Genomic DNA, 25,000 nt, shown 5'->3' on the forward strand with positions numbered 1-25,000 from the left:
GGGCAACAATACAAACACCGCACAGATTTTCTTTTTCTTTTTTCTTCTATTGTTTTATGAAAGTCTGCAGTTAAACGTGGAGACACTGCGGCCCTCCAGGACTGGAGGTAAACCAGCACACACTGTGGCCCTCCAGGACTGGAGTTAAACCTGCAGGCACTGCGGCCCTCCAGGACTGGAGTTAAACCCGCAGACACTGTGGCCCTCCAGGACTGGAGTTAAACCAGCAGACACTGCTGCCCTCCAGGACTGGAGTTAAACCAGCAGACACTGTGGCCCTCCAGGACTGGAGTTAAACAAGCACACACTGGATTGGAATAAAATAAATATACACACACATATATAAACATATATATCACCTCTATACAGATGCAGGAGGCTGTAAGTGATGTGTTGCAAGCAGAAATTTACGGGCTGATCCCTTTGGGGTTAGGAGTGTGAGGGAATTTTATTTGTGAGGGAGGGGTGTGTGGGGGCGGGGGAGGGAAATATGACCTGCTAACCCCACTGTCTGAGAGGGGGGTGACCCGCTGGGGTGGGGTGGGGTGCGGGGTGGCGGGGGTGGTGCCAGCGGGATTATGGGAGAACGAGAGGCACAAGCCGGAAAGATACGCACAAGAATGCCACAACCATGGAGCCAGCCATGCGCGGGGAATCGCTCTTCACTCCCCACGGAGCAAGCACAAAAGGGCCCGGCACTTAAAAATGTCCACGGGGGGGGGGAGAGAGGAGGGGGAGGAGGGGGAGGAGGAGGAGGGGGAGGGAGGCAGAAAAAAAAACACGATTGGCCGAAGCCGTGTACCTGGATCGCTGTGCCAACGTCTTTAGGAGCAGCGATAACAACCCTTCTGCTCCACTGAGAGACGATACCAAAGAAGAAGAAAAAAAAAACAAAACAACAACAACCAGAAGAAAAAGAAAACACAGTTTGGTTACTGGCGCCTTTACACAATCAATGCCTGTCTCCCTGAGGGCAGGATCTGGATTTACATGGTACGGTTCACAGACGGTAATGAAACGCTATAGATTTCACCCCGCTACGTACAAGGGGACCTTCATTCGGAAGACTGAACCACCTGGAACCGATTCAAGGGGCTTTGCTCCAGAGGGAGAGACGGCGGGCGGGGGGGGTGAAAAATAAACAAACGTCGGTATCGCGCGAGCTAACCGCATTACCGGGCGGCTTTCATAACGCGTGGAAAAATTACCCACGTACCAGCCCATCAATCTTACTCCTCTAAAGCGTCCAATTTTGCCCCACAAATGTGATTACGAGGTTTTGGGAGGGGGGGGCAGTTCTCTCCTGATAATCTCTCTTAGAGCGAACAGAGACAGCCAGCGGGCCAATCACACTCTGGGAGTGCGTGCGCCAAAGTTTCCCGTCGCCAACCTTGATGAAAGAAAGAGCGGGGGAGGGGCGGGGGCTTTCCCATGGGGGGGGTCAGGCACGGTCGAGGGGGCTTCAGAGGTAAGGTAAAAACAGTTTCTGGCGCTACGTTACAGTACAGAAAACACCCGCTTCCACAGCAGTGAACTCAGGTCCCACCTGCTCACACACAGGGCCAGGTTTTTGTTTTAGTCCAGCACCATGATAACTGATTAACTATACACCATACGTTAATGTAATACACAGTCTTCAATCAAGACCTTGATAAGTAGAATCGGGTGTTGAGTGGACAGCCAGTCTTATCTTTAGAAGACGGTGAGCTTAACGAATCTCTATCAGAACTTCCAGCGGTAGAGCAGAGTATCCGGAGAATATCGAGAATCTGCGAGATGAAAAGGTCCTTGCGTGTGATTCCGGGCCACCGATTCACTTTTCCCGGCCACTACCTTTCTGTGCGTATATGACCAAGGTCACTTTACAATATTTCCACAGTAAACAGCCTCCATACTGGGCTTTTAATGGCCGCAGTGCAAGGGTACAGCAGAGGGATCGTTTGCGACCTTCTCACGTATTTTCCCAGTCCCATTTGCTTATTTTAAATAACCGGTTCACACGCACAGTATATAAAAGCAGATAACTGACAGCACCGCAGACGGTGTGGTACGCCGGCGGGTATTTGCGTGCGGTGCATCGGTAAAATGAAAGTGCTGAATAATAAACAGACATACCGCAGGGTGCAGGACCTCCCCAGGAGCACTCGGACTCCCTGCCCGAGGGCCGGTCCGGCCGGGACCCAAACACACAGCCCCACACCGCACACGTCAAAGACTCACACCCAACGTCTGGCGCGGCTACACGGCTGCAAGAACTAGGACTCTCTATCGCTGGACTTTCTCTCTCTCTCCCTCTCTCTCCCTCTCGCTCTCATGCCCTTTCTCTCACTCCCTCCGTCAATCACTCTGTCCCTCCCTCTCTAATAATCTTTCACTCAGTGAAAGAACTCTCTCTCTCTATCACCGTCAGTCTCATTCTCTCTCTCTCTCTCTCTATCACTGTCAGTCTCATTCTCTCTCTCTCTCTCTCTCTCTCTATCACTGTCAGTCTCGTTCTCTCTCTCTTCCTCTCTCTCTCTCTCTATATGGACAGGTAGAACTTGCCCGTTTGGTCTCACACAGGAACATGCTGTGCAGGGTGCTGGGTCTACAGATATATATGACACGTTTCTAAGGGATATGTCTCGCTGTAGGGCAGAGTATGAGTATCTTAAAATGATGCACTATGATCTCAGTAATCTGAGAGAATCTGGTGTATTGAGGGATCTGTTTGTGCATTAAATGCAGAGGAGATTGAGTTATGTTTGGGCAATTCAGAGTTTTTTTATTTTGATTCCTTTGTTTTCTTGTTTGGTTTTGGGGGGGGCCGGGGGTCACAAATAGGGGCTTGGGATAGGTTTTAAGGCAATTTTAAGGCAATAGGTTTAAAGCTTCACTTTTCAATCAAGGAACATCAAAAGTCTCACTCTCACTCACTCACTCACTCACTCTCCCTCCCTCCCTCTCTCCCTCCATCTCTCTCTCTCTCTCTCTCTCTCTCTCTCTTCCTCACTCACTCACTCACTCACTCACCGGCACTCCGTCATCCTGCCTGGCTCGTCCGGAGGGGGGCTGTCCTCCGACTTCTTCCAGCCAATCAGGTACTGGCTCCCGGTCAGCTGACGGCCGCAGGAGCGGGCGTCGGGGCTGTTGCCGGGCGCGGGCGTCGCCTGGGTGACGATGTAAACCTTGGAGGAGTCCAGGGAGGTGCCCAGCTTGGAGCTGCGTGCCGACGGACTACCCGAGTGGTGGGAGCCACTGGAAACCAGGAAGAACAGGGGGTCACGTGACCGCCGGCCAGCCAATGGCTGGCGCAGGACAGAGAGAATGACAGGCTGCTTGGCCAATAGCGACGCAGAGATCGATGTGACCAATTTCTTTGAATGACACAAGCACTGCAGAGGCAATGAACTACGGCATACTTAAACAAATGAGTTATTTAGCTGATGCTTTTATCCAAAGTGACTTCCATTTGATTAGACTAAGCGGGGCAAATCGCCCATGGTGCAATGCGGCGTTAATGGCCGAACAGCGGTGCGATCTTATGGTGACTACATCACATTTTGTTATTTAGAGGGACATTTACAGCACACTGTTTTACACACGATCCACTTAAACAGCCGGATATGAACCGTAGAGACACAGGGTAAGCGCCCGGCTCACAGGCACACGGTCTGGGCCGTACCTGGACGCAGGTGAGCCCTACCTGGACGCAGGTGAGCCCTACCTGGAGTGGGAGGAGAGCTCGCTCAGGTCGCCCATGCTGTCCTCGGCCATGGAGGAGACGTAGCCCTGGGGCAGGTAGAGCTTGGCCTGCTCCTCCTCGGGGCCGTCTTCGTCGTCGTCGGGATGCTCCCCCACCCAGCCCAGCACCTGCCCGCCCTGGCCCTGCAGGAGCACCCGGGGGCCCCCCAGGCCCGGCAGCGATGGCGGGGGCATGCAGGGCGCCGTGTCGATGCCGCTGTCCGTCGACGCGCCCTTGATGTAGGTGAGGCCCAGCATCTCCGGGTCCATCAGGTCGCCCGAGCCGAAGTGCTTGTCGTCGCTGTTGCTGGACGCGTTGCTGGACAGCGTGTTGCTGCTGGAGTGGCTCGAGCAGTGGCTGGGGCAGCTCTTGTCGCCGGTCTGCAATTCCACATTAATAACGCGGTAATAAGGCGTTAATTACCCGGTAATAACACATTGACAACGTATCACTGAAATTCCACATTAATAACGCGGTAATAAGGCGTTAATTACCCGGTAATAACACATTGACAACGTATCACTCGATACTGCGCAGCTAGCGTCAAATGAACTGTGGTGCAGGTTGTTAATAACATAGCACAGTACTTAACCAGTAATAACGCATTAACAAAGTGTCACTCGATATTAGGCAACTAGCGTCACCATGGGGCAGCTCGATCATAACATGATAATAACGCATTACCTACACACTAATAACACACTCACAAAGTTTTACTGGGTATTGTGCAACTAGCCTCGAATAAAGTACGGTGCAGCTCATTAATAACATGATAATAACATGTTACTTACCCAGTAGTAACACATTAACAAGGTGTTGCACAGAATTGTGTAACTAGAGTCAAATAAACCATGGTGCAGCTTCTTAATAACATGATAATAACACAGTAATAACACATTAACAATGTTTGTTTCTCTATAGACATGCAGCAGCTAGAGTCACTTAAACAGTGAGCGGAGCCGCTTCCTTCTCTGTTATATACCACATTAATAACACGATAATAACACATTAATTACACATTAATTACACAGTAATAACAATACCGAGCCACGGCTTTTATTATCAAGTCGGCGGGGGGAGGGTTGGGGGTATGCTTTCAATGGCTGAGGCTTAACAGCTCTCAATCCCCTGAGTGGTGAGGGGAGAAGCACCTCGGGGATTTCGGCCATTAACGTAAGAGCGGACGGCTATCTATTCAAGAGCGCGGGTCTCCCCTAGAGACACGGTACAGTGAGAGAGGCCCGGTTACCCACACAAAGCCGTGCCCCCGCTCGCAGCCATAATTAAGAGGGCCTATATTTAGGGGCCGGCGTTTTTACTCCCGCACACAGCCGTACGGGAACGAGGAATTAAACCCCCGCCGTGAACCATAACCGAGCAGCTCCACACGCACGCGTGTGTGTGTGTGTGTGTGTGTGCGTGTATGATTCAAACAAAGGGAGCTTGTGATATAGTGCAGGGATTGTTTACGCTCGACACAGCTTAATTTCGACTGCTGTAACAAATGAGCGTGTCGCAGCGATGCTAAGCCATGTATGCGTTAAGTATCGGTTTGCTCCGGGACAAAATGCAATAATGCGGGAATTGGAGAAATGGTAATATAACACGGTAATATGCCAAGGAAAAAATCCATTCGAAAGAGAGGGAGGTAGAGAGGGAGAGAGAAGAAGAGAGGGAGGCAGAGAGGGAGAGACAGACAGAAGGAGAGAGAGAGGCAGAGAGGGAGGGAGAGATAATGAGAATGAGGGAGAGCGAGAATAAGAGAGAGTGAAAACGCAATAGAGAGGGACAAAGATGAATGGTGGCATAGCTGTTTTCATTGTTTGGTATGTCAATGTGCTTAACAGTGCAGTCATCAGTTAACCTGCTGTTTAATATCAGATGCACGTTGTGTGCAGGCTTTTTGACAAAATTAGCTGGGTTGCCCTGGTAATGAAGCAGCACTGAACAGAAATATAATTAAAAGAGTGAAAAGGTAAAAGAGAGAGAGAGAGAGGGAGTGAGAGAGATATCACTTAAGACAGCTCCCTGCTGGTGAAGAAAGAAAGAAAAAAACAGCATCAATAAGGGTGGCTGACCTTTTCTTAACAGATACATCAGCGTGAGGTGTAAACGCAAGCTGACGAACTGATTCAGCGGGAGAGAGAGGGAGAGAGGGAGAGAGAGAGGGAGGGATGGAGAGAAAGAGAGGGAGAGAGAGAGAGAGGGAGGGATGGAGAGAAAGAGGGGGAGAGAGGGAGGAAGAGAGAGAGAGGGAGAGGGAGAGAGGGGGATAGAGAGAGGGAGAGGGGGAGGGAGGGAGGGAGAGGGGGATTGGGGGAGAGAGCATGAGAGAGAGACAGAGAGAGAGGGTGAGAGGGAGAGAGGGGGGAGAGAGAGAGGGAGAGAGTGTGAGAGAGGGAGGAAGAGGGAGAGAGAGAAACTGCCCCGTATCTCCCAGCCTCCCACGGACCACAAACTCCAGCCGGGGGACATTGATACACCCTGACTAGATTTGACGTGACATCTGCGTTGTGCATTTCACAGCTTCCAAGACCATCTCCATCCAGTATTCCCCATTGCTCATGCTGCTGTTGTCGTTACTCAGAAGTAAAGTAATTAACTCAGCAGCTGATTAGGTTTCTTGATTTCTTGTTAAGACGAATCAAATCCACATATAACCCGGTAATAAAAAATGTGTTTGCGTCTTTATTATTAATTAATAAAGCATCTGTGTGTCATTAACAAAGAACCTTGACGTGTGCTAGTACTCAGTAATAAATTATAATTAAGCATGTTGATGTGGGCTATTGTCTAGTAGTAAAGCATTTAGATGTGATATTTCTCAGTAATAAATGGTAATAAAGCATATGGACCTGTGCTATCACTCAGTAATAAAGGGTAATAGAGCATCTGGACGTGTGTTATTACTGAATAATAAAGGGTAATATGTGTATCTTGATGAGTGTTATTACTCAGTAATAAAGGGTAATAAAGCATCTGGATGTTTGCCATTACTCAGGAATAAAGGGTAATATCTGTATCTGGATGTGTGGTGTGAATCAGTAATAAAGGCTAATAGAGCATCTGGATGTGTGTTATTACTCAATAATAAAGGGTAATATGTGTATCTGGATGTGTGTTATTATTCAGTAATAAAGGGTGATATGTGTATCTGGATGTCTGTTATTGCTCAGTATTAAAGGGTAATAGTAATAACACACATCCAGATGCAGTAATAAATCGTATAAAAGCATCTGGATGTATGTTAATACTCGGTAATAAAGCATCTGGATGTGTGTTATAACACATTAATAAAGCATAATAACGCATCAGGATGTGTGGTGTGAATCACTGGTACAGTAGCTGAGCTGCTCTCGAACCCGAGGCTGTGGGACTCACCCGGGGGAGCTTATTCGGGGAGTCCTTCCCCCCCTCCTTCTGCAACCCTCTCTCCTTCAGGGCGTTTAGGATTTTCGTGGAGGGGATGTGCCATTTGGCCTCTGGAAACAGGAAACAGGAAGTAGGTTTTACAGAACACAACACAACACTACATAATGAGAGAACAGGCCAATCAGCGAAGCAATGTTCACCAATAAAGTGTACCTACTGCTTAGCTTCCGGAAAAAGCTAAAGAGTATCTTCCACCGTATCAAGCCTGGTCTAGAAAACCCCAGTGTTTCTGCCTCCAGAACATGACCCAGAAAGCTATTCCTCACGGTGGAATCGAACTTGCAACCTCTAAGTCACAAGGCCAGCCGCCTGACCACTACCCTACACTGCTACTATACACTCTCAGAAAATGCCTGTCTCCAGAGAAGAACCATTTTTATTCATTTATGGAACCCTCCATCGTAGATGTGAAAGCGCGCAGACAAAGGGCCACTTCGCCCAACAAAGAGCCCTTGAACCGAACCCTTCTGAGAGCGCAGCAGCAGCACAGTGGAGCTGACTGGCCACACAGGCTAATGACGGAGCTGTGGTGATGTGCGGCCCTGCTTCTCAGCTAAACGTGGTCACAGAAGCGTCAGGGCGTCAGGGTAACCGACCCTGTACATCTGCATGGTAAAGTCCAATCGAGCCTACATAAGAGTCCCGACAAGGTTATTTGCTCCTGACGGTTATGGAACAGAGGTCAGCAACCCTGGTCCTGGGGAGCTACTGGCTCTGCTGGTTTTTGTTTTCACCTTAAAATCAGCACCCTGTTGAGACCCAGGTAACCAGGTGAGGTGAGTTAGCTGTGTAATCATCTGCCCTAATTGATGAATTAAGTGCAGAGTAACAGCAAAAAACCAGCAGACCCAGTAGCTCTCCAGGACTAGCCAGGGTTGGTGACCTCTATTACAGAAGCTCACACCAGTCTCTGTATTATGTGTAGAACCTCATCACAGAAATATGTGGCAGCTGTAACGCCTGTCACCGCGGAAACGCCCATCGGTCTGCGTTTCCGTGGCGACGGTCGGGTGTTTTCGGGGAGGTTTTCCTACCGGCCGAGCGGGTCCTCTCCAGCGTGGGCTCCCGCTCTCTCAGCCCCTCCGCGTCCGCGTGGGCCCCGAGACCGTCCCCCGACCGCTCGTGCAGCACGGGCGACTGGCAGCTGTGGGCGGGACAGACCGGTCACAACCCGTCGGAGCCGGTTTGAACCGGTCAGAACCGGTTTGAACCGGTCGTAACGGCTAACTCGTGAAAACACAGCCGAACACAGTCATAAAAAAAACACTCAGGAACAGTTCCAGACATCAGGGGGTGGAGTCGATTCGGGAAAACAAACCGGAATTGAATTCATAGGACCAGGCGTGTCCAGTCTTATCCGAAAAAGGAAATATTGCGGGTGCTGGTTTTCGTTCCAGCCCAGCACTACGTCACCTGATTCTACTCATCAGTAGTCTTGATTGAAGACCGTGATTAGTTACAATAGGTTAAATCAGGTGCGATAGTGGTGCGTTAAAACAAAAAAACCTGCGCCCAACTTCGCCACTGTGGACTAAACTGACGATGCGCTTCACCGAAAGCAGGAACGCGTTGAGGTTGTTAGACATCGGCATGGCGATCCAGAGGCTCGAAAAGGGTACGTCAAACGGGGTTAATTGAAGTGTTGTTTGACGACTGCATCACGGCGAACCGGAGTTCAATTAAAAGGCGCGTGTGTAAACATCTCCGAAGGTTGACAGGGACAAGGAGCTAAGTGCCCATGAGCCTCTTCCTGCGGCCGGGCAAGAGAACCGCACACGCCGCCGTCTGATTGGCTAACGCGCTTCGCTGGCTGTCAGAGCCAATCAAACCAAGCCGCCCCGGGTTTATAGCACTCTCAGGGAAGGAGCTATCGCAGGGCCAGGGCCACTTCTGAGAGACAGTTACATTAAAACACAAGAAATTACACATTAGCGCAGATGAGAGAGGCGACGCCATTACTGGCAACAAGACGTGTTCGATCTGCACACAGGGACGTCCCGATGCGACACCTCGTAATGACATCGAGCGAGGTCGCCGGGTAACACCTACACGTTTCTGCGGTCTCCGCGGCGACGCACCTTTCCGATTCGATCGCTACTTAACGCCTCCGTCGCACACCTGGAGGAGCCGGCCAGGTTATCCCCGAACCCGGTAACCTTGGCAACATCCTTGTGTGAAAATAGGCGAGGAAGTCTACCGTCTTTCCGGTCAAGGTAGCTTCTTATATACACACTAGGAGAGCACTTTACTAGGAACACCTAATTATTCATGCGATTATCTAAATCAGCCAATCGTGTGGCAGCAGTGCAATGCATACAATTCTGTAGATATGGGTCAGGAGCTTCAGTTAATGTTCACATCAACAAATTAAGTACTTACTGACTGTATATGTGTCATCTGCTTTTACTTTTTATCTTGTTGACAAGCCAGGGTCTTTGCAATGAGCTGGGGGGGTGTGGAAGGGGGGGGGGGGGTAAAATCTGTGGTTAGCCTTGTGTGACTCAGACGCACAGGGGGGCGAGACTCCCAACCGTCACAAAAAAAGCAGACTGTAACTCGAACCGTAGACCAGCCGGCCGCGGCCAGCCAGCCAGCTGCCACACTGAGACTGACCATCCAACCCCCCCCCCCCCCACTGTCTGGGCTGCTACCATGGATACTGCAAGAAGAGCCAAGCAGGAACCGGGGGGGGGGGGCGGGGGGGCGGGGGGTAGTGCTTGCTAGTCTTGGGCCGGTCGTATCGTATGACTGTCCAGCCGGTCACCGCTCTGCAGACCTGGCTCTGGGCCCAGAGTCGTGAAACTCTTCAGACGATGAAACATCACAGCCGAGAACAGGACCGGATCTGGGATCAGTTCTGCCATTTCACTCATTACATTATTGGCATTTGGCAGACGCTCATATCCAGAGCGACGTACAGTTGATTGAGACTAAGCAGGAGACAATCCTCCCCTGGAGCAATGCAGGGTTAAGGGCCTTGCTCGAGGGCCCAACGGCTGTGCGGAACTTATTGTGGCTACACCGGGGATCAGAACCTCCGACCTTGTGCGTCCCAGTCATGTACCTTAAGGCCGGCCTGTAGCGTAGTGGTTAAGGTAAAGGACTGGGACACGCAAGGTCGGTGGTTCTAATCCCGGTGTAGCCACAATAAGATCCGCACAGCCGTCGGGCCCTCGAGCAAGGCCCTTAACCCTGCATTGCTCCAGGGGAGGATTGTCTCCTGCTTAGTCTAATCAACAGTACTGCATTAATCAGCCGGGGGCGGGCGTACCCCTCGTACGCTGCCTGCTGGGCCCAGGCGCTGCTGCCACAGGGCCCGGGGTCGCTGGAGGACGACTGGTTGCTGGGGGAGCTCCGGTAGTGCTGGCTGGGGTCCCCTTTGCTGCATGGCGCCATCTGTGGGCTGTCCAGGTCCTGCATCACCCTGCGGGAACGCAAAGAGACAACACAGCTAGCTTAGCGCCTAGCATAACAGTCCTACTCAACCTGTGGGGAAAAAACAGAGAACACAGCTAGCTTAGCGCCTAGCATAAACATTCTGCTCAACCTGTGGGGAAAAAACAGACAACACAGCTAGCTTAGCGCCTAGCATAAACATTCTGCTCAATCTGTGGGGGAAAAACAGACAACACAGCTAGCTTAGCCCCTAGCATAACAGTCCTACTGTGGGGAAACAGCAGAACACACACTTAGCTTAGTGCTTAGCATACTGAACCCGAATCACCTTTGGGGAAAAAAAAAAAACTGAAAACACAGCTAGCTTAGTGCCTAGCATAACAGTCCTGCTCAATCCGTGGGGGAAAAAAGACACGCTTTGCGTACTGAACCAGTATCAACTTGGGCGGGAAAAAAAACTGACCTAGCTTAGCGCTTAGAGGTTAGGATACCAATCCTGCATGCTCACTGCAGTTTGTCAAACCCAACAACTGCCAAATACAACCGCTGCAAAAAGAAAAACTGCCAAAAACATGACACATAGTAGACTAATCGAGGTCTGTGTTTGGTCACAGTGATGAAACAAGACATCTGTTTTGAAAAAAAGTTTGATGGCTTGATGTTCTTGTACCAGTAGGGGACACTCTTCCTTCTGAAGCAACACACATCCCCGCTGAGACTCTCTCTATTTTCGGACGAGACCTTTAACCCCAGGGTCGTAACACTGCGTGGTCACAACACATTCCTTGGCAATTACTGAAGAACCCGTTAACCTCAGTGACACAGACCAATCCCTATTGGACATCTAATTATGCATGTGCTTCAGCCGGCCAATCAAATCCCAGCCTCTCCAATAATGAAGTGTTGCGCTTGAGGCACAAAATGGCTGCCGTTGTCCCCACTTCCCATGTAGAGACTATGACGGATGAAGCAAACTACCTGCCAACTTTAAAACAACACGTGTTCACTGCCATGGATATTAATATAATGCATTTAAAGGTACATAATAAAGATGTGCATCAACTGCTATTCTCGCAAACGTGACACGAATAAAAAAACTCATTAAAAAATGAGTGATCTTTGACCATTCAGGAAGTTCAAGTCGTTGCGATGATGAGTAGCACAATTACCATCAATCTCCTTATGCGCCTGGTAGAAAGAGTATGATAAACGATACAATGGCTTATTATATTCCTGGGCATCAAGTCTGATCTAATCAGAGAACCCCAATAGTTACATAACATGCTGACACACACACAGTCAAAGAAGCTGAATTTAAAAGGGCCTTTTTCCCCCATTTCTCGCCGAAAGGAAGAAAAGGCAATTCTGAGTTATGTTCTGAGTAGGTATCCGGTGGAAAAAAAAGAGACACTTTCAAGGGTGTGAAATTTAGCAACTAATCAAAAACTGGAGAAGCAGGTGCGAGCCAGAACTGAGAAACACACTTCTCTTTCTCTCCCCTCACTTCTTCCTGGTTAAAAAAGGAGGGAAGGAAATATCTCTTTCCTCTCTCCCTCCCTCTCTCACTCTCTCTTTCTCCCCCCTCCCTCTCTCCCTCTCTCTCTCTCCCTCTCCCCTCCCTCTCTCCCTCTCTGTCTCACTCTCCCTCCCTCTCTCTCGCCCTCCTCTTTCTCCCCCTCTCTCTCTCCCCTCTCTCTCTCTCCACTCTCCCTCCCCCCTCCCCCTCTCTCTCCCTCTCCTCCCTCTCCCCTCCCCCCTCTCTCTCCCTCTCCCTCCCTCCCCCTCTCTCTCCCCTCTCTCTCTCTCTCTCCCCCTCTCCCTCCCTCCCCCTCTCTCCTCTCCCCCTCTCTCCCTCTCCCTCTCTCTCTCTCTCAGACTGAACAGACGGAGCCAAGGAGTTATTCTTGGAGGAACAGACAAGCCCAGCCCCCCCCCAGGAGAGGCTGAAGTGCAGATACGCTCTGAGGTTCGAGGAGGAGGAGGGGGGGGGGGGAGAAAATCAGACACAGGGTTCTCCTGTCTGCTGGGGGGGGGGTCGGGGTGGGGGGGGTGGGAAAGGGACACCATCTGAAACTGAGGATCGTTTCGGGAGCCCGGAACGCCGAGGTCACTGAGTGAGTGGGCCGGGGCAGGAAGTGTGCGTGTCACCGGTTTGGGAGGGGGGGGGGGGGGCAATGTGGAGATGCGATACCCCCCCCCCCCCCAAAGAAAGGAGGAGGGAGGTGCTGGTAGTGTGTGAGGGGGGAGCTCCCAAAAAAAGAAAAAAGCCTAGATGGAGGTTGGGAATTGAGCATGGAATACTGGTCAAGGTCATGTGGGCAGGGAGGGGGGTGGGGGTTTGAGGTGGGGGGTGGGGAGGTAATGAGATCATTCCGGCACATTCTCAGTGTGTCACGCCGTTGCTCGAGTCCAGAGTGAGGTGTTGGCAGCAGAACGTCGCACGAGGACCGGCTTCCCAATTAACACCAGGAGAGCTACTGCAATACCGCCATGAAAACCCACTGTGAGATCTACCTGCAATACCGCCAAGAAAACCCACTGTGAGATCTACCTGCAATACCGCCATGAAAACCCACTGTGAGATCTACCTGCAATACCGCCATGAAAACTCACTGTGAGATCTACCTGCAATACCGCTATGAAAATCCGCTGTGAGATCTACCTGCAATACCGCCATGAAAACCCACTGTGAGCTCTACCTACAACACCGCCATTAAAACCCACCGTGAGATCTACCTGCAATACCGCCATGAAAACCCACCATGGGATCCAGGGACCCTCTCCATATCAACTCCTGCTCCAGCCCATCTGCACCGGGGGAGTAAAAACACTCCTTTCCCTCCCCCTCCATCTCTCCTCTCTCGTGTCTCCGCCGTAACGGGAACGAATGAGCTGGCCAGGTGCTGCCTCAGCAGTGATCCCCCCCCCCCGCCCCCCCAAAAAAAAGAAGTGTCAGTAATCTAATAGGGCCTCTAAATCACAAATAGGGGGTCTGCTTTTCACATTTCTAAGACCCCCCCCCCCCCCCAACCCCTCTTCTATAATGAGGAACAGTAACACCCCCCCCCCCCTTCTGAAAACCACACACTGGAAAAGACGGGAGGGAGACGTCGAAGAATAAGACCATTATTCTTCGACACCCCGCCCCGTCGCCCCGGTAACCCGCGACCCGTGTTTCCGCACGTGCTCCCTCAGGAACGGAGTGACAGTGGAGGTACAATTTCTGTTCTTCAAGGATCACGTTTCCCAAATGTACCCCGAAAGTACAGTAACGTTCTATTTGGGTACAAATGAGCATGTTTTTCCGAGCGAAGAAGGAACAAATTAATTCCATATTGCTGGCTAGGGGTACAGTTTTATGCACCTATGGGGCACCGCCCCAGCAACAAGCATTAGTAAATCTTTTGGCACTTTTTGTACCTTTATTTCTGGGAGAGTACGTGCCAAAGCGTGGGTTTATTGCTCTTAATGGCACTGATTTTGGCAGGCTAATAAAGGTGTTAGCCTTGGAAAGCAGGCTCAGGGCATGAACGCTGTTGGAGAGCGCCACTGAGAACTCAGAACTCCATTTTGATCAAGAGCTGATTTTGATCGAGGCTTCTGAAATTCAATAACGGGATAAACAAATTTGGCTGAAAACCGTCTCTCAGGCTGCGATCAATCATTGCATCAAACCACATTACAGACACTATTATCCAGAGTGATTTACATAGATTCCCTTTTCCCCCCCATATGATCAACTTATACAGCGTGATATTTTTTTACTCGAGGGCACAACCCAGTGCCCTGGCCGAGAATCAAACCCACAGTGGCAATGGTGTTTCTTCACGGTCTAATCCACCAGTGAACCAGCTTTGGTCTAAGGAGCTAACTATCTAATCGAGCCAGAAGCAATCGGGAGGAAGCAAAACACACACGCCCTGGAGAAACAAGGTCACTCACCCGAGCTCTGTAGGTAAACGAGGGTCTCAGATGGGCCGAGTGGCCCGGCCGTGTCATTACGCTTTCGTAATCACGCGTTTGTAATTACACGTAATTACATTCTAATGTTCACAAGGTGAAGCTTGGCAGCCCTGTGCCACGGCTGCGTGGGGTAGATGGGGACAATGGCCACAGTCACAGCACGTTCATAAACAGTACGTAAGGAGTCATGTTAAGTTAATCACTGACATAAGGACCTTTTGTCAGCTCACTTGGTATGTCATGGTAATGCCACTCGCTGGGAATGTCACTCGGTAATGTCACTTGGTAATGTCACTCGGTAATGTCACTCGGTAATGTCACTTGGTAATGTCACTTGGTAATGTCACTTGGTAATGTCACTTGCATAAACATTGACGTAACTCACCATATGCCCATTTCTTATTCATATAAGCGCTTATGAATGCTTAGCGAGTGCTTATGAAGGAGTTATGTAGCGCTTGTGTAGGACCCGCCACGTAAAGTGTTACTGAAAGTTCACGTGGTTAAGACAAAAGCTATTTTCACTCCCGGACTCCCACGGGAAACTAACTGCTGACACAAATTTAGACCAGGAGCTCTTCTCTCTCCAGGTGAGGCGGGTTACCCAAGGTAACGAGCGGAGGCTGAGAATAGAAGCGTTTCTGAAACAAATCGGCGCTAGTTTCCTCAGAACGGGAGCTCGCTAAACTCTCAGAACAAAAGGCCCTTTGGCTTTTCTCCATAAGGAATCAGTTCCAGCTCTTTATGGAACCCTCTATCATGGGCGTGAAGTGTGAAAGCTCCCAGACAAAGAACCGTTTCACCTGACAAAGAACCCTTAAACTAGATGGGGCTCTTCTATGGAATCAGTTAGAGTTCCTATTGGATCCATTGTTTTTTCTGAGAGTGTAGCAAGTAAAAAAAAAAAAAAAAATATATATATATATATATATATATATATATATATATATATATATATATATATATAAATGTATTTTTTCTGAGTACATTAAGTCCTTACAGATTCATCAGAATCGGCCGTTGAGCTCATCTAACCTCCATTCTAGGCCCTGACTAGTTAGTATCCATCTGTGTTGATCCTGAACTACAACTCCCAGAATGCCTCTGCCCCCTACTCCACAACAACACGAGCTGTTCCACACACTGACCGACAGCTCTATGCGTAAGACAACACACACCTCTCGATACCTGCGCAGAGCTTACCCTGAGACTAACGAGCCACCTGCGAAACCTTTTTTGTTCTCCTGACAGAACTCTCCGGCATGTGAAATGAATACAAAATGGACGCCGAATGAAACAGATTCCCCGCGGCCGCCTAGCAGGTGTGAATAAAACCTGTCAGTCTTCCACCTGAGCAGCCGACAGGTAACGAGGCGTCACTGGAGAGCGTGGGGCGCGGGGGGTAGGGACACAGGGCTGTGCCTGTAGGCTGTGTTATGGAAACCTGACAGCGAGGAGCTCAATAATTCACTCTCCTGAACAGCACCGTTTCCTGCCCTCCACAAACACCCCGCCCCCAACTCAACCCTCCCCCCCGACCCCCAACTGCACATGCTCAGTAGGGCCTCTTCAGCATTAGCAGAGACTATGGAAAGAGACCTGAGCGAACACAGAGTGTGCAGAGTCATATTCATAGTTATAAAGGCAATATGAACAGAAACATGGAAGCAGGAACAGAAACACCCACACAGAGATACAGGGTGCACAGATTGGGTGGGGTGGTAAACATTAGTGGGGTCATCCAGGAAGGGGAAGTGGTGCCATAGGGAGTGGAGAGAGATAAGAGAGACGGATGAGAAAAAAGAGAAGAGGAGGATGGGAGGAGAGGGGGATGAGAGGAAGAGAGGAGAGGAGAGGTGGAAGAACAGGAGAGAGTGGTGAGCAGAAGAGATGGGCTGAGAAGAGTAGATATGAGAGAGGCGGATGGGAGGAGAGGAGAGAGGGAAGAGAGGAGAGAAGAGGAGAGGAGGATGAGAAGAGAGGAAAGGGATATGAGAGAAGAGGAGGATAGAGGAAAAGGGGAGAGAGGAGAGGTGGATGAGAGCAGAGAGAAGAGGAAAGGAGGATGGGAGGAGAGGAGGATAGGAAGAGATGGGGATGAGAGAAGGAGGAGAGGAGAGGAGGACAGGGGAGAGGAGAGGTGTGGTACCTGGGCCCGTCCTGCAGCTTCCTGTCGAAGGAGGTGCTGCGGGGGATGTGAGGGCCGGGGCCCTGCTGCAGGAGCTGGGGGGGCAGGCGCTCGGGCCCCTGGGCGGGGGCCTGGCCGGGCGGGGCCACGCGGTGCCAGGTGGTGTTGCGTCTGAACGGGGTCTTGTACTCGCAGGGCGTCCCCTCGCTGTCCAGCTTGTACTCCACCATGGGGATGCGGGACAGCTCCGAACAGCCCCTGCAACAGGAGCAACACGGTCGGCATGGCGAGGAGGAGGGTCGGCACGGCGAGGAGGAGGGTCGGCATGGCCACGCGGAGGGTTGGCATGGCGATGAGGAGGGTCGGCATGGCGATGAGGAAGGTCGGCATGGCGATGAGGAGGGTCGGAATGGCCACATGGAGGGTCGGCATGGCTACGCAGAGGGTCGGCATGGCGATGCAAAGGGTCGGCATGGCGATAAGGAGGGTCGGCATGATAAATGGTGGGCATGGTGATATGGATGGTCGGTAGGGTGATATGGGTGGTTGACATGGTGACATGAACAGTTGGTAGGGTGATATAGGTGGTTGACATGGTGACATGAACGGTTGGTAGGGTGATATAAGTGGTGGGCATGGTGACATGGACGGTTGGTAGGGTGATATAGGTGGTTGGTAGGGTGATATGGATCGTTGGCATGGTGATTCAGGGAGCAGGGAAGGGGGGATTTGAGGATTTGAGAGTAGGTGCAGGGGGTTCAGAATGAACACACTGTGGGGGGGTCTCTCGCTAGTTCCGCTTTCTGCTGCACTCGCACTTTCAGTCTGGCCAACTGACACACTGACATAACCTACAGAATTAAATTACCTTCAATAACCCTCCATCACACAGGATGATCTTATATCTCCATCAGCTGGTGTGTGTGCATGTGTGTGTGTGTGTGTGTGTGTGTGCCGACATCAGCCATTTCTTTGCCCTTAGGTTACTGCCGAACCAGCAGTTTTAGCCAATAATACCCCTCTCCACCCTCTGTAACCCCCCGCCACCCAAACCAGAGAGAGAGAGATACAGAGAGAGCGAGAGAGACAGAGAGAGACAGAGAGCGAGAGAGAGAGACAGAGAGGGAGAGGGAGAGAGAGAGGGAGAGAGAGAGACAGAGAGAGAGGGAGCGAGATGGAGAGAGAGAGACAGAGAGAGAGAGGGAGAGAGATGGAGAGAGAGACAGAGAGAGAGAGGGATAGAGACAGAGAGACAGAGAGAGAGGGATAGAGATGGAGAGAGAGAGAGACAGAGAGACAGACAGAGACAGAGAGAGAGAGGGAGAGAGGTAGATAGATGGAGATAGAGAGAGAGAGGGATAGAGATGGCGAGAAAGAGGGAGAGAGATGGAGAGAAACGGGCTTTTCGAACGGTAAAGACGGCGGAACCTTCCGCGGCCCAGCCGCACCCCCCATTAACCAGCGGGCCCTTAATCAAAAGCCGCTCGCCTGAGAGAAAGCGATAGCACATAACCGCTAACCCCCCCCCCCCCCCCTCGAATGAGCACAAATCTCCGCTAAAGCAGCGATCCGTGGGTCGCCATGGATCTGTGCCCCCCGCCCATCGCCATGGTTTCCATTCCCCCCTGTTTCACTGGAGGCTTGTGGAGTGGGGGGGGAGAGGGGGTGGTTTCTGATGTCATTTCACACTACATTACTCTCTAGGTGGAGTGTTTGGATGGAGGGGTGTTAGTGAAAGACTGGCCGCCTGTTCCAATCCTCTCGAGCCTCTCTACCTCTCTATACTGCTGCCTCTCACCCACTTTCGCCCTCCCTCCCTCCCTCCCTCCCTCCTTCCCTTTCTCCTGCCTGTTTTCTGTTTCTTTACATTCTGCCATCTACAGAAAGTGTTCGGTAGAATCCATTAGTTTAGTTTTGCCTTCAACGATTTCTGCCTCTAAGAGAATTCCATTAGTTGAAGCTCAAAACTAATATCCTGTACAAGTTAAAGGGAGATTGAAGACAAGGAATTGGTTAAAAAGAGCAAATGATTATTATCATGCTCATTATTATAAAGATGTCTTGTAGTGTCAGTGGACTATAGTGATGCACTGGAAGTAGCCATTAGTATTTGCAGTTAAAAGCTTTGGATCCATGCGATGCGCAGATGGAAAAATATGCCCGCATCAGAGACTTTATTAGCGTAGTCACAGCGCTTTGCCTCAAACAAAGCGCGGCACCATAATCGACCCGTTTAACAGCACCGGTCCATCTGTGATCAGATATGATGTATGTGCGTTTGAGGTTGGCCGGGTAATCCCGGTTATGTCCATATAATGGATTCACCTAATGCGTCGGTCATGGTTATGGAGCTAATGAGCTTAAAGTCCTTCAGCCGGTCTCTCCCTGCGGTGAACAGGCAAGCGCTCGACGGGTTTCTGAAATGATTTCCGCTCGGAGACGGAGGGAGGGAGGTCAATATTCACCGACCGCCCGGCTCTGCCGGACAGCACAGCTCCCCTAGCGGCAGAATGGGGGCGGTGCATACATTTGACATTACAACGACACCCAGTCATTCTGACAGTCGCATCTGAAAATGAAAGACCTTCGTCTGTCAAATGTTTGTGCTTCCTCTAACATTTAAAATGTCCATTAAACTATAAGAGAGAGATGCATACTTACTTTTGCTGAATTTACAAAGAGGACTATAATTAAATATCATTTTCGTGTATTCTTTAATGTGTATTCTTTTGTGGACTTCTTCTGTATACTTTTTAGCGTGTCTTCTTTACAGCTCAGTGTTTGAGGTCTGATTTGGCATGTCCATGTTCTGTAATTAGTATTTACCTTATGCCTCTACTTTATGACTTCACTGTTGCAAGACGCTCTTAACTTTTGCACTTTTTAAAATATGGTCTCCATTTATACACCAGGATATATCCGGAAGCGACCTCACCATTGCAAGTCCAGTTCCCTAAGCGCTAGGCTGCCCCGGTTCTGTTCCCTCCTGGCTGGGGTGCTAACATTTTATATTTTAGGAATTTAAAACTTAAGACTTGCATAACTTTTGCCTTAAAAAAAAATCCATCATAGCATCCATTTATATACCTGAAGGCAACACAGCTCAAGGGCACAGCGTCAGCACCCCAGATGGGAATTAAACCTGCAACCTCATCAGTTCCCTCCCCAAAATACCAGGGGTGTCTATTCTTACCCAAACAGGACCGGGTCCAGGTTTCTGTTCCAGCACAGCTCAAAAACCCCCGATTCTACTCATCAAGGTCTTGACTGAAGATCACGATTCGATCACGATCATTGATTAGTTATTTAGTATATCATTGTGTTGGGCTTAACCAAACACACAGGCCCTTTTCGGATAAGATGGGACACCCCTGCACTATACAACACACCCTCACATTTTACATTTTAGTATCTCGGCAGATGGTCATACCCACTTTTACAAAGGGCCTTGTTCCAAGCGGTAAAAGAGAAGGATTGCAAACTCCGCTACACTCTCAGAAATAAAGTGACAGTGGAGGTACATTTTAGTTCTTCAAGGATCAATTTGGATCCAAAGGTACCCTGGAAGTACAGTCATGTTCTCTTTGGGTACAAATGAGCACATTTTCCAAGCAAAAAAAAAACGAAAGTACAAATGAGTTATATGTTGCAGGACAGGGGAACAACCTTATGTACCTACAGGGTACCGCCCCAGCGACAAGCATTTGTACGTCTTTAGGCGCTTTGGGTACCTGTATTCCTGCGCGTGTGTGCGTGAGCGCAGGTCCCTAACCCGCCCGCGTGCGTGGCGCTCACACAGTCTCCATTGTTCTTGCGGTAAGCCGCTAAGCCGCTGAGCTCCGGGGCGGGGGCGCTCGTAAAACGGCCCGTCGATAGTCGTCAATAAAGCCGTCAGACGGGCGGGGCCGTGAGGTCGGGCCCCTTGTCTCTCCGTCTCGCTCGGGGCCCCCCGCTGATGGCAGCCGCGCGAGGGCACGCATCAATTACCCATAATCCCCGGCTCGCGCCCGGGGGGGCCGTAATAAGCCAAGAGGCGCGCAAAGAGCTTTCAGAGTCACCTTGGAGACGAGCGTCTCATCCCCCACCTTCCAGTGACCCCCTCTCCCTCTCTCCTCTCTCTGTCTCTCCCTCTCTCTATATCCCTCTCTCTCTCTATATCCCTCTCCCTCTCTCTCCCCCTCTATCTCTCTTTCCCTCTCCCGCTCTCTCCCCCCTCTCCCTCTCTCTCTCCCTCTCTCTCTATATCCCTCTCCCTCTTTCTCCCTCTCTCTCCATCTCTCTCCCTCTCTTCCCCTCTATCTCCCTTTCCCTCTACCCCTCTCTCCCCCCTTCCCTCTACCCCTCTCCCCCCCTCTCCCCCTCTCTCTCTCCCTCTTCCTCTCTCGATCTCCCTCTCTTTCTCTCTCCCTCTCTCTCCCTCCCCCCCCCCCCCCTCTACCGCTCACTGATAAGGAGAGTAACCAAACTCAAAACCACGAGGAAGTGCGGTCGCGTCTGCTCGGAATATCGACACGGACCAGACTGTTATTATCGCACGGCTGTAAGCGTATCTCAAGGTGTTAAGTTAAAAAGTGGAGGCAACATTTCACTTCTGTGTTTAAGGTTGCTGCAGGCGGACATCAAGTTTATGTTCTGGGACAAATATATTGGTAACACTACACAACCAGGTCACATGAACTGGCATGAACTAATGTAGTTCTTAACTAATTACTACTGAGAAATCAATATGTACCGCATTGTTTATGTACTTGTACATCATAATTCATGTTAGTCAATGTATTTGTTAATGTGTGAACTAATGAAAAGCTAACTTCATGCTTAACTGATGTTTTTGTTCATCAATTCATTCATGTTAACATCTACATCAGTTAGCACCAATTAATGTAACATTGTTGTAAAGTGTGACCAATATACCAAACGTTTCAAACCAATTTAATATTCTTTCCAATGAATGGAGACCAAACCATGGGCACAGAGATGGGAGTGGTGGTTTCTATGGTAGGATGAGGCTATGGGCTTAGCACGTTAGCATTAGGCTCATCGTGATTTACTCTCTGACGAAGGATAAAACATTAATTTTATACCCCTATAACATGGCTAGCAACTAGTCATTACAGCACCAGAAGCTACATTCAATAACACACACGAAAAAGCTGAGTTCATACACTGATGGAAAAATGAAATGTGGCTCCATTTCTAATCCAGTTTATCTGTTACGGGTGAGACTGAAAGACTGCACGCTGTGCAAAAATAACTACTTAATATAAACACGCAAAAATAATGGATTCAAGCAGCAATAGATTTGTTCTTTATTGTTTTATTGATCCTTACATCGTGAGTTTGGCGGCGGCTGAGATGGAGGGGATGTGAGCGTTTCTCAGTTTCTCTGAGGTCCCTTCGGCAACGGAACAAATCCATATCACACCCAGACCGAACGCCTGGTCTAATCTCCTCACTTACCGAAAAAATGAAATCGAATAGAAACCTGGAGGATGTCCAAAAACCCGATCTTATTGTTGGTTAAAAGAAAGTAAAGAAAATAAATAAATAAAAATAAAGATTTACATTCCGCTGCCTCTCAATGTACACAATGTTAGTTTTGTAATTTTGCTCGATACGCCTGTTTTTATTGAGGGTACGTTTGTTTCTGGTAAACAGAAACACCTGCCCTGCTGGCAACGTGTTTCTGTCAGCTCCAAAATAGCAGTTACTTTTTCACGCTTCAGGGCGAACGAGCAGAGTGTGTTTACTTTGTCCTCTACTCCAACAACGCCTTCTTTCACTGTTACCTCCTGTCTATGCATATTGTGGCTACATCATTAGTGTAAGAAAAACTCTTATTACTCAATACTTACCAAGCCTGGGTCAAATACGTAATTGTTTTGGATTCAAATACTTTTTGAATCAAAATCAAATGCTTGGTTGACCCTGCCTGGTGCAACTGAGCCAACCAAGAAGACTAGAAGGCGGCGTTTGCAGTTTTTGAGAGTATTTCATATGTTCCAATACACCAGAGAAGCTCAGTAAAACGTAGAAAAGTGTTTGAATCCAAACCAGTTATGTATTTGAACCAGGTCTGATACTTATTCCTTCTACACTGAGCTCCTTATTGGTTCCTCCTTCAACTTGTTAAATATTCCACGGCTGGGATTGGCTGGAGGTAGTAGGGGGAGGGGGGAGGGGGCAGGGGGCAGGTTGGAGGGGGGTGGGGTAAGGGCATGTTGAACTCAGAAAGGAGAGACATAAATCTCCCGTCGATCGCCATATGCAAGCGCATTTGGGTAAACGCGATCCACAACTGTGCCAAAGTCACTTCCAATCCAACGTAAAACCATTCCGTACCTCTGAGGGAAGGAAATGGGCGGGATGGTGGAGGTTTACCGCCATTTTGCATCGAGTCGCGGCAGGTGTCCAAAGACCCGTCTCTTTAAGTGTGCCTGGATCGAGGTGTGTGGTCAAGGGGAAAAAAAACACTGAAAAAATATGAAAATGTTCTGCTGAGCGGGGCCCTAATTCCACCATCCCCGCCCCAAAAAACCTCCCCCAAAAAAACCGCATCAAACATGAGAGCAGGAAATCAAGAGTCATACGCTGGAGAATAAGCAGGCAGGTTCAGTTTCACAGCAGAATATGTGTGAGGCGGCAGGAAAACAAGACACAGCTCCGTGCTGCTTTCAAGCTATTTACAAAACGCCTTCAAAAAACGTGGGGGTACTCTGGAGTCTTAAAAAATGTATTTAAAAATGTATTTAAACGCAGTCCACCTAGCCCTTTCTGTGTCTTTCTTTCTGTATGTCCTCCTATCTCTCTCCCTCTTCTTCACTCTCCCGCCCTCCCTCCCTCCCTCCCTCTATCTCAAATTAAAATGTAAAAATGCTTTATTGGCATGCAATATTTTGCAATACATATTGCCAAGGCATAATAATCAGAATAATCAGAAAAATAACAATAAACATAATTTCAACAACAACACACATAATGATTGAAATATAGCAGACATAAAATGTATACTAGCACTAATAATTAATATTATTATAATATTGTTATCATTATTATCATCATCTCTCCCTCTCGAGGGGAAGCCTGGATGCATCCATGACACCCCCCCCCCCCACCCCCACCCCCTAGAGCACAACACTGAGCTCAAATCTCACTTGCAAATGAGTGCAACTGTTTCCAAGTTCAAGAGCAAATCCATGCAAAATATCTCCTTTTATTTGTGGCATGACTGAGAAGGCAAACATACGTGATACACAAATGCCACACGCAAATACCACACGCAAATACCACACGTGACTAGATAGTATCTAGTATCTACATGTCCTGTAAAGCTATTCCACACAGTGACCACCAAAACATACTTCCTTATGTCGGTGCGGAATTTACCCTTTGCAATTTCCATTTATGCCATACACACACACACACACACACACACACACACACACACACACACACACATGTACACACATACATACAGTACCTACACACACACACAGATGTATAAGAACACACACACACACACACACACATGTACACACATACATACAGTACCTACACACACAGAGATGTATAAAAACACACACACACACACACACACACACACACACATACATACAGTACCTACACACACAGAGATGTATAAGAACACACACACACAGCACACACACACATGGACACACACACATGTGCACACACGTACACACACACACATACATACAGTACCTACAAACACAGAGAGGTATAAAAAGACACACACACACACACACACACACACATACATACAGTACCTACACACAGAGAGATGTATAAGAACACACACACACATGTACACACACACATATGTGCACACACATACACACACACACACACACACACACATGTGCACACACACACATACACACACACACACACACACACACACACACACACATGTGCACCAGCTGCCGGAGATCCCCGTGGCTTAGCGGACTCTCAGTGTGTGTTTTTAAAGTCAGCAGCCCCAGTAAGTGCACGCCTCGGAGACCAAACCGCCCGTCACGCTAACCGTCTGACTCCAGGCTTCACTTATCCCCCCCGTAGCTCGGCTCGCCTCCAAGCTGTCAATCAACGGCTGACTGACACCTGGAAGACGTATCCCAGCATCCCACCCTGGCCGTGCGCCAGCACGCAGGTCCTGAGCTCCCACTCCTCTGGAGGAACCAGGAGCGCGTTTCACACAAGGCTGAGACACACCGGATCACTCGCCCAAGCTCAGCAAACGCAAGTCTGGACCCTTCAGTGGACCCTTCAGTGCTTCAGGTTTCGCTAACCATTGTTCGGTCGCGGTGGTACACGAGGTGGTATACGCGCTGGTACAC

General features: G+C 49.5%; 1 protein-coding gene across 1 annotated transcript in view; it reads right to left on the reverse strand.

Annotated features, from left to right (window-relative positions):
* Positions 1 to 25,000, reverse strand: part of LOC133114262 (signal-induced proliferation-associated 1-like protein 2) — a 157,147-nt gene that overhangs the window by 22,628 nt on the left and 109,519 nt on the right. The window contains exons 10-15 of the mRNA XM_061223496.1: positions 16,665 to 16,901; positions 10,428 to 10,580; positions 8,191 to 8,300; positions 7,106 to 7,206; positions 3,707 to 4,104; positions 3,013 to 3,237 (exon numbers count right to left, since the gene is read on the reverse strand). Of these exons, the coding sequence (XP_061079480.1) occupies positions 3,013 to 3,237; positions 3,707 to 4,104; positions 7,106 to 7,206; positions 8,191 to 8,300; positions 10,428 to 10,580; positions 16,665 to 16,901 (1,224 nt within the window). The remainder of the gene's footprint in view (positions 1 to 3,012; positions 3,238 to 3,706; positions 4,105 to 7,105; positions 7,207 to 8,190; positions 8,301 to 10,427; positions 10,581 to 16,664; positions 16,902 to 25,000) is intronic.

This window comes from Conger conger, chromosome 2, assembly GCF_963514075.1.
Source record: "Conger conger chromosome 2, fConCon1.1, whole genome shotgun sequence".
Lineage (NCBI taxonomy): Eukaryota > Metazoa > Chordata > Actinopteri > Anguilliformes > Congridae > Conger > Conger conger.